The sequence below is a fragment of the Micropterus dolomieu genome, linkage group LG03, assembly GCF_021292245.1.
Source record: "Micropterus dolomieu isolate WLL.071019.BEF.003 ecotype Adirondacks linkage group LG03, ASM2129224v1, whole genome shotgun sequence".
NCBI classification, from domain to species: domain Eukaryota; kingdom Metazoa; phylum Chordata; class Actinopteri; order Centrarchiformes; family Centrarchidae; genus Micropterus; species Micropterus dolomieu.
In genome coordinates this window covers 15275864-15289013 of record NC_060152.1, presented here as the reverse complement: position 1 = coordinate 15289013, position 13150 = coordinate 15275864, and the positions used below count along the sequence as shown (strand labels likewise).

At 38.6% G+C, this 13150-nt stretch overlaps 3 protein-coding genes across 4 annotated transcripts; all 3 read left to right on the top strand.

Annotated features, from left to right (window-relative positions):
* The first annotated feature begins 3462 nt into the window (after positions 1–3462).
* LOC123968195 (transmembrane protein 107-like) lies at positions 3463–6238 on the top strand. 2 transcript variants are annotated; one of them, XM_046044776.1, is made up of 6 exons: positions 3467–3691; positions 3794–3912; positions 4256–4323; positions 4409–4509; positions 5558–5654; positions 5819–6238. In XM_046044776.1, the coding sequence occupies exons 2-6, from the start codon at positions 3826–3828 to the stop codon at positions 5886–5888; spliced, it is 423 nt and encodes a 140-aa protein (XP_045900732.1). In that variant the 5' UTR covers positions 3467–3691; positions 3794–3825; the 3' UTR covers positions 5889–6238. The 2 variants fall into 2 exon arrangements, with proteins under 2 accessions (XP_045900731.1, XP_045900732.1); XM_046044775.1 differs by lacking the exon at positions 5558–5654 and adding an exon at positions 5385–5481 and having other exon boundaries at positions 3463–3912.
* A 680-nt stretch (positions 6239–6918) lies between these two features.
* On the top strand, positions 6919–9150 carry krtcap2 (keratinocyte associated protein 2). Its single transcript, XM_046045362.1, has 5 exons — positions 6919–7077; positions 7722–7876; positions 8045–8108; positions 8453–8519; positions 8636–9150. The coding sequence occupies exons 1-5, from the start codon at positions 7074–7076 to the stop codon at positions 8754–8756; spliced, it is 411 nt and encodes a 136-aa protein (XP_045901318.1). The 5' UTR covers positions 6919–7073; the 3' UTR covers positions 8757–9150.
* Positions 9151–10314: 1164 nt separating this feature from the next.
* s100a10b (S100 calcium binding protein A10b) lies at positions 10315–11971 on the top strand. The gene is made up of 3 exons (XM_046045209.1): positions 10315–10471; positions 11470–11624; positions 11727–11971. The coding sequence occupies exons 2-3, from the start codon at positions 11487–11489 to the stop codon at positions 11883–11885; spliced, it is 297 nt and encodes a 98-aa protein (XP_045901165.1). The 5' UTR covers positions 10315–10471; positions 11470–11486; the 3' UTR covers positions 11886–11971.
* The last annotated feature ends 1179 nt before the right edge of the window (positions 11972–13150 follow it).

The following is a 13150-nucleotide window of genomic DNA, read 5'->3' as shown; positions in this document are numbered from 1 at the left end:
TACTTACATCTGAAGGACAGAGGACACTCGTTTGAGGACCACCAGGTGCACATTTTAGACAGAGAAGATGGATGGTTTGAAAGAGGTGTCAAGGAAGCCATCTACACCTGGGTCGAGAAGCCGTCATTGAACAGAGGAGGGGGTCTACGCCACCACTTATCCCCCATTTACAATGCTGTCCTTTCATCACTTCCCAGGAAACTCAACAAACGTAACCTATTGGCCTCAGGTGAAGATACCAACGATGGTCGTTCAGTCTTGGCCACAGGTAGTCTCAACGACTGTAACGACTGTCGTCACAGAAACAAGGAACACTAACGAACCAGCGGTATCGATGACCCGGGCCAACGACCCCACTGAGGTTAAATAGCTGAGTTTCCCTGCCAGTCAGTCAGAACTGAAGAAGTCCTTTGGATGAGGGACGAAACGTCTTCCAGTATCTTCAACCAAGTCCAGTTGCCCTTGATTTTAACCTTCGTTGGATACTCCAATACTAGGTACAATAATAGGTTGTAACACATTCTGGGGTAAGTTGTAACAATAAGACAAAAAAACCAAAAATAGATGCCACACTATATGATGCGCTTCAAAAACAGGTAAAAGATGTGTCAATGTGTTTATATTCTTCATCAGAGTCACAGTCGGTGCTTAAAATGGGCCAGTACTCACTGTTACGCAGTACCAGCACTTCTATATTTTACTCTGTGGCATAGTGGGACTTTTTCTTGCGCACTGGAATTTCTCACAAGCTGCCCATACACTTCTCTGCCCTCTCCACCAGCGGAGACGGAGTATGGAAAAGACAGAGTGCTGATAAACACACCAACATGTGAACAACATGTGGAATACTGGTTACAGTGCTGACAAATGATTGCTGGTTCCCCTGGAGTGGAGGCTTGGTGGACCCAGACTTCAAAGGGCACTCTGTAAAATATTAAAATCAAGAAAGTCCCTAGTTGTATGTATAGCACTTTTTAAAGAAGTGTTACAACCCAACCCACCCCTGTAGGCCAATGTTTATCTAGCTGTAGCATAGCATAGAGGTTTGAAATTAGAAAGGAAAAAATGCATCACATGTTGCCTAAGACACTATATTTCAATCTAATATAAATCAAACAATTTTATCTGTTATAGTATAGATACTAAACAAAATATAGTCTTGGTCAAATTTACTTTCTTACATGCATAATCAGTTTTTTCTCTAAATATTCTGAATGTACCTGTTTCTAGACTTGACAACCACCATGCCTGATTGGGGAGGAAGTAGGAAAATACTGATATGATCACCTAACTCCTGTCTTATCTGTAACTGGTGGAATTGGTGATGCTACAACTCTCCACATGTTGCAACCATACCCGGTCTCCCCTGCTGTCAATTCAGGTTTTTCGAGCTGTGTCATTCTGATGTTTGACTCAGTTAAGGTAACATTAACATTAAGTGTTGAAATGTCAAAGTTTGTCAACTAAATGACTGTGTGTTTTTGATATGACAGTGCATGTTGTTTAATTAAACATTAGCTGTTTTTTTTTGTAGCTGGAGCGAAGAGTTAGCATATGTTACTTAAGTTAGCTAGCTGTAGGTTTGATCGTGATCATTTAAAAAATAAGCAATTCATTGACCATAGACTGTATAACCTTAATTGACGTTGGTTGTTGTGTTAATCTTACCTTATTAGGTTATACATTTTCGAGTGGCCTTTTATTGTGGCCAGCCTAAGGCACACCTGTGCAATACCCATGTTGTCTGATCAACATCTTGATATGCCACACCTGTGAGATGGATGGATTATCTCGGCAAAGGAGAAATGTTCACTAACACAGATTTGTGAACAATATTTGAGAGACATAGGCCTTTTGTTTACATATAGAGAGTCTTAGATCTTTGAGTTCAGCTCATGATGAGTTGGGGCAAAAACAAAAGTGTTGCGTTTAAAATTTTGTGACTTTAAAATAAAGTGTATTAGGCTACATTCATTATGAATCAAACAGAGAAAATAAAGTCTCAAATTAGCAGGGCTTCTTTCATAATTTTCTCCCCATAGTGCAGTTACCAGCCTTGAACTGCACATGACATCACTTTCTCTAAAATAATATTGATCTTTTCTCTGGAAAATTCCGGCAGTTTTCTCCTGTTAGACCAAGCACTCATCTCTGTTTAACGTTACGTTTAAATAACTGTACATTAGACATTTATAAGGACTTTGTTATTACTGAGGGCTGTCACAAAGACAAAAACTCAGACGGTCCACAAAATGTTAACAATAGTGGAAATGTCCTTCGATTATTGATTGGTGGGTAATAGGGCAACAATCCCTTCCAAATTTCTACCTATAGATACCTTATCATCATCATGGAGCACCATCAGTTCCTGTTGGTGTTGGTCTGTAGAGCATGTCAGCAGACTTTAGAGGGCTGCGTCAGCCTCAGGAGGCAAGTAATACCACAGCCACCTCAGAGATCGTTTTATAAAATGATCCTGAACCATAACATAGTTAAATTTAGATAAATGCTACAGGCCTAGTCTCATGCCTGCTATCAATTTGTTAAAAAATAATAATAATAAACTCTGTGCTTGATTCTTCTAGCTGACTCAAACACATTTCTGAAAGATTTTATTGGTAAAAGCCAACATAACTCACTTTTAGCCTACAGAAATGATTTACTTGTTTTAAGCACATACATTTAGGCCATTTTTTGTTTGTTTTGTGTATTCATTATTTCCAGTGATTTCCGGGCAGGATTTTTTTTCATCTAAGTAACATGATTGACAAGAGAAAATATTATGTGCGATTTTTAAAAAATCTCTACTAAATGGCTGCATGGTTAAACCATAGGGTTAAACTTATGATTTGATGCTGAGAACAACTGTGGTATGATTGGATGAAGAGGTTTGCCACCACCTTTTGGTATTTCATAGTTTGAACTTTGTATCGCATATTCTCATACCATGTCTCTTGTTTCGACAAAGCATCAAAGTATCTGGACTGGAATAACGATATAGAGCATTGTTTCCCTTTTGATTATCACGGACTTTTAGTCTAGAGGGATCCCAACACGTTATTTCCATTGGTTATAAACAAAAGGAACACTTTTACGTTACGATTTAGTAATTTTATTATCTCCAGAAAAATGTACTCATTGACACTATCGCGCTGATACAGTCTGACAGAGCAAAGGAAAAGTTAAACAAATAATAACATGAAGACAGTGAGAGAAGCCAAATGGAGAGTTTGGCTGACTGCGTGCGCATAATGGTTGATGCACTGTATTTTTACAAGAAAAATATTTTTTTTAAAAGCAACGCTTCGTTCCTGTTTACTCACAAAAGCCTAGATAATCAGCATTTCAGTTTCTCTAATAAACTTAGCTATTTTTTGAGGTAGGTATCTCTCTCTGTACCCTGTCCCTTCAGTTGTCGTTAGATGGCGGTCCTCTCTCAATTGTTGTCCGTGTCCGGAACCTTTTAATGTTGGTTGTTGGTGAGACCGATCTGTAATCATAAATGCACAGGCCTCAGTTGGTGTTATCGGTTGTTGTAGCAACGTGAAAGTTGTAGCCATCTGTTGTTGGTTATGTTGATAGTATAGTAAATATTAGTTGAAGTAGCGATATGTTCGCTAAATTCAGTTTGTCTGCGTCTAACGTTCAACGTCGAGCACTGTTTATGTTCGTCTTGGATAAAGTTAGCTAAGTGAGCAAAGCACGCTAACAGAACAATCTAACCTGGTTTAGCTGCTGGACGTATTTGAATAGCCGTGGATAACCTCGCATTTTTTTGCGCATTGGATTTTAGGTTAACGTTACTGGTTGTGATAGTTTCTCAACATGCCGGCTGTCAGCAGTCTTGTCCCAGCGCGATTCTTGACTATCATTGCTCACCTTGTTATAGTGATCACGATCTTTTGGTCGAGGGTAAGTAAAACTCGTTCACGCACTCCATCCCATAATCAGAATCAGCTTTATTTGCCAGGTATGTGTACACATACGAGGAATTTGACTCTGGATTGTACAATGCTCACGATGTGCTTACTTATATAATAATACTATAACACAATAATACAGTAATAAAAGAACAAAACACAGGCTACAGTTTAGAGAACACACTATAAACAAAACAGACCGATTGAGTTAAGAAGATGCGTTTTAGGATCAACTTTCGTGATGGCTAGTTATGTGACGTCACCATATATATTTACAATTCATCACTGTTTCATAGTGTTTTCATTCTGAGCAGTTTGAAATGTTTGTTTCACAGGAAAACAACGTAAAGGCTTGTTTGCCTTTGGATTTCACGCAAGAGCAGTATGACAATGAAGACAGCAAGTAAGAAAACATTTGACAAACGCGTACACACAACACAGTAAGAAATAATTTGACACACACCCTCTAATATGTTTCTCTGCTCCAGATTGGTTGTGGCCCTGGCAGTCACCCTCGGCCTGTTTGCTATAGAGTTGGCTGGGTTCTTCTCAGGAGTATCCATGTTCAACTGCAGCCAAGGTCTCCTATGTATCCTTTACACTGACTCTGGACCCCTCATTGATGATACTTGGTATAGAGCTGCAATGGTTAGTTGATTAATCAATTAGTTGTCAACTATTAAATTAATCGCCAACTATTTTGATAATCGCTTTGAGTCCTTTTTTAAGGAAAAAGACGTCCAAATTCTTTTTTTTTTTATTATGTACTTCTTTACTCCTCTATGACAGTAAACTGAACATATATGGGTTGTGGACAAATGTAGAGAATTGAGGATGTCACATTGGGCTTTGGGAAACATGCATCGATCAGTTTATCCACAAAATAATCGTCAGATTAATTGATAATGACAATAATCGTTAGTTGTGGCCCTAGCTTAATGATAATGATACAGTTGCTATGTGTATAGGTGAAAAGAACCAAGATCAACCAAGCTCTTGCAGTAAATATCTTTTATTGTCTAAAATGATGTCCAATTGAGTGCCCTGGTAGGTGAATGGTCACAGTTCATCCTACATAGCTCCAGTATCCCTGATTCACTTCCAGCCAGGAACGCTTGTTCATTGTTACACCCCCCTTTCCTCGGTTGTTTCCTGTCTGACTCTTCACTACCAGCTGTCCAATAAGGGCAAACTGGCGAAAAATCTAATCTTAAAAAAAATCTTAATCTATTCACTAGTGACTGAGATGTTGATATGTGGCTCCCATGCAGAAAAAGCCATGAGATGAGAGCAGCAAGTGCAATGGCACCTGGACAAAGCCTAAATTGTCTTGAGAACCCCTCTAAATATATCTATATTAATATATCTAATATAAGTCTAAAAATAGATAAGAAATATTAAAAAGTAATTCTAGTCTAGAGTTAATTCCATGACTCCAAACTCCTGTATCTTTGCCCACCATAGCTACAGGAGCCCATTCCAGTGCCTCAGTAGTGCTCCTTTTCTTTCTATTTGAGCAGTGGGAGTGTGACATCTACTGGTGGGTCCTTGCAATTTGCAGGTTAGTGTATATATACTTAATATTGTGTGTTTATTTTTCCAAAAGCGTTTTATTCCCTGACACATATTGTAACCAGCACTGGCTGTCCACTGCAGCGCATCCGTATCCTTGTCTTTCTTTGTGTTTGAGCAGTGGGAATGCTGGACATATTGGGTTATTTTTGCCATCTGCAGGTGTGTGTGTGTGAGTGTGTGTGTGTTGATGTGCATGCATGTGAGAGCAAAGTGATAGAGCCACTATAAACATTGAAATATCGATAAGCATGTACTATGAATGCCATGACACTGACTTCAAAGGTTCTCTCTACATTTCTGTCTGTGTCTGTCTCTCCCTCTAGTGTGCTGCCTGCTTTTGTGGAGATTCTTCTGTTTATAGCTGTTTTTGGACTGAAGAAGAAGCCGTTATGAAAAATAGTCCTGATGTTAAATGTTACAAATTAGTGTGGATTGGACATCTGTCTCATTGTATCAAGAGCTACTGTGGCTACAGAAGGTCTGTTATTTGTTAATGATGTCAGAGGAATGAACTGTAAAACAATGATTAACTGACATATGTGCATACACTACACCAGCAAACATCAACGGAATATACAACCTGCTCTCTGTCCATAATGTTTTCTAAATATTTTTATATATTTTGAGTGAAATAGATGCATATATGTTATTATGTTTACATTTAATTTGTACAGTGGTTCTTTTAGAAACGGTGCGTGCCAGAATGTAATTGTCAAGAAATAAAGTGCTCATTTGTCGGTGAACATTGATGTGGTTTTCTGTTGTTCTCAGTATGTCCATGGAAAGTCTTAGAATGCCATTGTAATCCCAAATATATTTTGTACTTTTTTTTCTTAAACTTCTTCTTTTCGTTCTGAACCCTCTTGTCCATCCATCCATCCATCGCCAACCGCTTATCCTGTGTACAGGTTTGCGGGGAACCCTCTTTTCAGACAAGTCTATTTTTGCCTCTTTCAAAGTTTGTGCTGTGTAAAAATAACTCATCCTTCACCCATTTGAATGGTGGGGCTAGTGTGATATTAGCCCCCCCAAAAAAGATATGACACTGTTGTTGAGCAGTGCAGGAAAAAGAAATACATTTAAATCTTACTTGAGTTGAGTTAAAATCCTTTGTATTATAAAGTAACCCCCTTCACTGTAAGTTGTTAGGGAGTAGAAACAGTCTTCCCCATGGGTACTGTTGAGTAAATTCCAATGTGTATTAATGACATAAGGTAAGGAGATGATCTTAAGAAAAGAAGAAATATCTACATTTCTTCGTGAATACATGTTGTGTAAATCCAGAAGCATAGGAGATAGTCTCAATCGAAGGTTAGCTGTAACAGAATAACTAATATAAGAGATATATTTACCATTACTTAAACACTGGTTTATCAATAAAATGACTTATAATGACTTATAATGAAATGTCCTAACAATTCACCGGCGCATTCATGGCTCCGCCCCCTGGTGCCACCTGTCTTTTGGACCGGGCAGGGAGGTTTTTAGTTCCTTCAGCCGGGACAATCATCTGGCTCAACGAAGTTCAACGAAATTCACCTCTGTTTCATTACAAAGGCGTTAAATTGCCATTTTATTATGGGTATGTATTGCACGAATAATTTCTAATTAAAGTAATCTCACCACCAAAACCTCAATTTACATTATTGTAAGATATTAGCATCTATTCTTATGGTCAAGCTAGCTAACGTTAGTTAACTCTAACGTTAACGTTAAAAAATCGATTTCGTTATGTGACTGACCGCAATCTCGCAGCAATATGTATTGTATGTACTAATCTAAAACATAAAAGGATGCTGTTTATTATACTGTGTGTGTAGAGTGTTACATTAGCCGGGCTTCTTGCTACTAATGTGGGTTGTTTAGCGCAAAGCTAACAGCAACATGTCGGAAGCGTTTATGAACGAACACTGACGTGGCGTTACGTTATAAAGAGTTAGATGCTGTTCCTGGACTTTAAGATGATATATTCCCAAATTGACGATATTTAAAATTGCATGATATTGATATAATGCAGCCGAAAGTCTTCCCACCGCACTAAATCTTAAAGCAATGCCATGGGGTGCTTGTTTGTTAAAACTTGATCCTTATGTGTGTGAATGGTTGACGTGTCCTGTATGCTTCATACTGCAACTAGCCTCACTCTTCTCGTTTTGTTAAGGACTTTGAAGTGCATCTGTGTTTGAAAGGCGTTATACATTAAAACTGCCTTTCTTTGCCTTGTAGCGGCGAACACAGGCACCTCTCTAGTGCTGTCCAGTCTGCTGTCAGTGCTGGTATTTGCTGGCATGCAGATGTTCAGTAAGCAGCTGGGATCTACTGAGTGGCTCACCATCCTGGGAGGTTTCCTGGGCTCAGTCCTCTTCATCTGCTCCCTAACTGTATCCTATTTGTGGTCAGCTTATATCCATTTTTGATGCGCATACCTTACGTTTGTTGCTTTTTATGTACAAATTAACCAGCAAAAATGTTGCATCCCATCTTCTGCCTAACCTGATGTACATGTAACCAAACCAGTGAGGAGTATTGCACCTTAACTTTACTTTCAGGCATTTAATAATCTGGAAAACTTGATTTTTGGGAAAGGATTCCAAGCCAAGATTTTCCCGGAGAGTAAGTGTTGAAAGCAGTGAAATCAAACATATGCAGTCAGTCCACAATGTCTTTTATTTTTTTGCTTACATGTTGTTTAACTAAATATTTTCCTGTGATTTGCTGAGTCCAGCGTCTGCTCAGCAAATCACAGAAACATCAGCATACTTGATTATTAAAGCATATCCAAACATTATGCCAGCCTTTCCTAAAAGGAATGAACCGTTTTAAAATGCAATTGGTCTGTGATTTAATATACCACCTGACAAACAATATGTACACATTATCTGGGAGCCTTCAATACCTGTTCTTTAATATATGATTCAGGCTCTGCTCTTTACTTGTATTATTAATTCTCTCAACAGTTCTGTTGTGCCTGTGCCTGTCACTGTTTGCCTCTGGTCTGGTACACCGTGTCTGTGTCACCACATGGTACGTAACCATACCTCTACTGATCACAAACACCTACTTCAACTTCATACAACACAGTTAAAAATAGTCTCTAAATGTATTTTATTCCTTTGATTTGCCTTTTATTTCTGTTCCAGCCTGATATTCTCCCTCTTCGCCCTGTACTACATCAACAAAGTATCTGCCGCTCTCTACCAAGCAGCCGTTCCCACAGTAACACCAGCCAAGGCTGCCGGCAAGGGCAAAAGGAAGAACTGATGAATCTCTGGGATCCCACTTGCGTCTAGTTAATTAGTTAATATTACCCAAGTGCTGATGGCCAGTGCAACACAGCAGTTGCATATTTTGTAATAACTTCTTAAACCCATAACCCTTATAAACATTTGGTTTGGAAATATTACTTGTAAAGTGATAAAGTTTGTAACATTACAATGACAGTTTTTTTTGTTGTTGTTTTTTTTTTACATTGATCTCAATTTGAATCATGGAGAAACATCTCTGGTATATGTAAAGCCCAAAAAAAACAAGAAGCAAACAACTATCTACATTCCATTGATAACTCATCACAACCCATCATGTTTTTTGTGTATTCATCAGCACATCAAGTTGCTTTTTTGTTTAATTCATTTTGTAATTAAACTCTGCAAAAGACTTTGAATGTGTTGTTATTCCATTGAACCAGTTTTATTCAGGTTGTAAATATGATAGGTGTGGTGGTATCCTAAAATTGTGAACGGATTGACAGTGCTTAGGAAAAGGCAGAGGAGGGATAGAAACCATGGCCTGATCCTCTTCCTCTTCTACCAACTGTAGACAAAATGCCCCTGACAACGTAACTGAACCACAGCTGTGTTGTGGTCATCAGAAGTACACTGATTGTGCACTGATACAAGTGTGTGAATATATGATGGCAATGTACACAATGTTTAATCTTGAAGCAGATCTTTCTGTGAGAACTTTCAGGTATTGTTTAGAGATGATATAGCCATGGGGTAAGTGTTCAACAACAATCCTGTGAAAACATGCAGTTAATTGTCTACTTGAAAGAGGGTGTTAGTTATACTTATCTTGTCAAGGTGATGCTCTTCGGGGTGGTAAAAAAAGTACAAGTATGACAGATTTTCGTGTCAAATTTTAAAAAAATGTTTTATAGATTTTGATATTTTGTTTTTAATGCGCAATGGTGGCTTAGTTCCAGTGAAGCTGCTCAGTGGCCAACATACCATACTGGGTGTGCTGGGTGTCTTCCATGTGTGACTGTCAGTGTCCTGATAGACAGTGAAACTTCCTTAGATAAATAAAGGCTTAAAGAAGGTGATTAATATGACATAACTTGCTCCTTGTTTTCACCAGAGTGTCAATTTCATGTTAGCTGGTTGTTTGAAATCTGAGAAGCTGTGGCTATTGTAAAACATCCAGGGGGAGCATTTGTAATAGAAGATTATGAAGCCACCAGAGCCCATAGACCACAGTGTTGCCAAAAGATCTTGACTCAGGAAGTCTGCAGAGGCCCAGGCTTGTCCATAGGCATCATGTCCCAGCTTCCTACACCTGTTATTCCACTGCTTTGCGTCATTATGCTGAGCTGCCAGTTTGATGGTTTGATTATGAATAATATTAGATTTAATGGGCATTGAAGTTGGACCTGGTAATTTCTGAACAGAGATGATATCATCTTAAAAATCTTCAAGGAACTATCAAGGTATTAAAAGATAGTGTCCTGTTTAGAGTTATGGCTTTATCTCGGTACCTCTTGCTGTAGCAGTCTTGTGGGAAAACATGGGCAGCGATGGCATTTGCGCATGGCTTCTATTTTTTTTGGCTCCCTCTCTGTTTCTGTCTCCATGTCCCGCCCTTTCCTTTCCATCATATTGGGCGTTGCCTAGCTGACTATAAATTCTTGAATACACTTTCAGTGAGCCCCTGCATCTTCACTGAATCTCAAACTACAGTTTCTGCCTCTTTGTGTTCTGGTAAGTTCATTTTAATTGTTTCAACATTCACTTTTCTGTGTTTCCGTTGTATCGTGGTCTTTTCTAAGTTGCGTGAGTTTTAGACAAAAAACTGATAGGTTAGTATGAAAACTGAAGATTAGCCTGTTCATCTCAGTTGCTGTATGTAGCTTGAGACGTGAACGCTACATGGAAACGCTTCTCTTTTTTTCGCAGATTAGGATAACGTTATATAATTGTACTCAACATGTTTTCTTGGGTGGGCTTGGGGCGCATTACGCAGGACTTTCCACTTCGGACAAGTAGCTGCTAGTCAGTTTTTTAGCTTTCCCTCAAGATCTTTCACCATTCTGTGGCTTTCATTTCTGTATGTGTCGTTTTTTCCATCCAGAAAAGGGTAAAAGGAAAAGGGAAGGAAGAATGTGAGGGAGAGTTGGAGATAAGGATTTTAGTTAGCCATGCGCCAGAAAATGATGTAGTACCCGAAGAATTTGCTTTGAGTGCCAGTAAAACCAACACCCACATCATCACTTCATCAATATAGTTGTTAGTTAGTTTTGGGTGAAGAAGCATTAGTGGTGCAAGAAGCGCTGAGATATTTTACTTCAATACAAGTTTCAGTAGGCCTACCACAGTGTAGAAGTACTCCTGACCCGAAGAAGAAACACTGTTAGAAGTCCTGCATTAAACATTTTACTTAAGTAACAATACAAATGTATTTTCATAACACTTTACTTACAAAAAGTAAAAGTGCTGAACATGCAGAATGGCCCATTAACAACAACAACAACAACAACAATATTGAATTACACTTATTTATACTTTAATATGTATTTGAGCCAATCTTATAATGTTTGGAATTTGAAGCTATTGCAGAGCATCACTCATAATGCTTATTTATCTATATGTAAAATATTATTCTGCACAGTAACTTACAACAGCTGTCAGATACCTGTAGTGAGGAAAAAAAGTATAATTATTGTTAAATTTAAACCCAAACACATCTTTCCTCCTTTCAGCACCTGCTTCTGCAACCATGACTGAGTTGGAGACTTGCATGGAGACCCTGATTAAGATATTCCACCGCTATGCTGATGAAGACGGCGATGGAAAGACCTTAAGCAAGAAGGAACTGAAAAAGCTAGTTGAGACTGAGTTACCCACCTTCCTGAAAGTAAGAATCTTTAATCAAATCTAATCTCTGTCCTCAGTATAGATACTGTAACTTATTGCACTTTGCACCCTGAACTTCTCTTTCTTGCTATTGCTTCTTTAGAGCCAGTCGAACCCCAAAACTGTGGACAGCATCCTGAAAGATTTGGACCAAAACAAAGATGATAAATTGGACTTTGAAGAATTTCTTCCCCTCGTCGCCGGCCTCTCAATGGCCTGTGAGAAGTTATACATGCTCCAGGCGAAGAAGAGCAAGAAGTGATGCGCAAATAGGGCTAATAATGATGTTGCCTTTTGTATAGCACAAATGTGTGTCAGATCCAAAAGTAAAAACTACCATTGACAAGACTTTCCCTTCTGTCTGCCTTATTATTCTTTTAGTATATTGGTACAAAACACTTATTCTAATTCTTGATGAAGCTTTCTTCTGGTTGCATATAGTTTTATAAACACTGCCATCTATTTCTTGAACACATGGAACTATTATAGTACTGAGAATACTGAGTTCACATCTGAAACACATAATTTTACCCATAAATACTCACTGACTATTCAGTTCAGGCGGAATTTTTTTTTACAGTATGTAAATGATTCAATACGGTGAAGCGCTGGTCTTAGATGAGTTCACAAGTTAGGGTTTAGGGTTATACTAAATAAGCATGCCAAATGCGTACATTTGGTAGGGATTGAAGGTTTATGGTTCTTGGAGACAGTAGTGTTTCTCTCATGGCCCTCCCCCAGTTTAGATGCCAAATCGCGCATCCCCCTGTTTTCAAGTTTCATGCACATTCTTTTATTATCTCACATATGTGGCACTGGCAGTCTTTTTATTTTAAGTATGAACATCCCTGAAGGGACCACATGCACCAACCAGTATGGCATTTCATAGATATTGGCAGCCAAAAAGCAAGGGCGTCACTTTGTGTTGAAAAGTGGTGGGGACATAAGGGCTCAGATTAGGGACACAATGATACACTTGTGTCACGAGGCTTGACAATGCTCAAAAACAAGTTCAGGAGATTTTTAACACTATTTTGAAGAAATGTGACATGCTGAAATCTATGAGTGGGGGGTCTGCTCCAACTTAGGGTGGAAATGTCTTCATTTATAATAATAATAATAATCCTTATTTGTAGAGCACTTTTCAAAAACAAGTTACAAAGTGCTTTAACAAGTGTAAAGAATAATACAAAAAACAAGATAAGAGCATGAAAACATAAAATACAATAAAATAAAAGGGATAAAATAAAGTAAAATAAGATCGGGAAAGGCTCTCTTATAAAAGTATGTTTTAAGAAGGGACTTAAAAGAGTTCACTGACTCAGCCGACCTGATTTCCTCAGGCAGGCTGTTCCAGAGCCTCGGGGCCCTGACAGCAAACGCTCTGTCCCCTTTAGTTTTCAGTCGAGACTCTGGAACAGACAGCAGACCTCTGCCCGAGGATCTCAAGGTACGTGCTGGTGCGTATGGGACTAAAAGGTCAGAAATATAACAAGGCGAGAGGCCATGAAGAGCTTTAAAAGTGAT

Excerpts from the sequence above, each read along its gene's own strand:
- s100a10b (XM_046045209.1), top strand. The coding sequence starts at position 11,487 with ATGACTGAGTTGGAGACTTGCATGGAGACCCTGATTAAGATATTCCAC. Across the intron at positions 11,625-11,726 it reads AGTTACCCACCTTCCTGAAA|AGCCAGTCGAACCCCAAAAC; the intron begins GTAAGAATCTTT and ends TTGCTTCTTTAG.
- krtcap2 (XM_046045362.1), top strand. Across the intron at positions 8,109-8,452 it reads AGCCAAGATTTTCCCGGAGA|TTCTGTTGTGCCTGTGCCTG; the intron begins GTAAGTGTTGAA and ends TTCTCTCAACAG. Across the intron at positions 8,520-8,635 it reads CGTGTCTGTGTCACCACATG|CCTGATATTCTCCCTCTTCG; the intron begins GTACGTAACCAT and ends TTTCTGTTCCAG.
- LOC123968195 (XM_046044775.1), top strand. The coding sequence starts at position 3,826 with ATGCCGGCTGTCAGCAGTCTTGTCCCAGCGCGATTCTTGACTATCATT. Across the intron at positions 4,510-5,384 it reads CTGCAGCCAAGGTCTCCTAT|CTACAGGAGCCCATTCCAGT; the intron begins GTATCCTTTACA and ends TGCCCACCATAG. Across the intron at positions 5,482-5,818 it reads TGGGTCCTTGCAATTTGCAG|TGTGCTGCCTGCTTTTGTGG; the intron begins GTTAGTGTATAT and ends CTCTCCCTCTAG.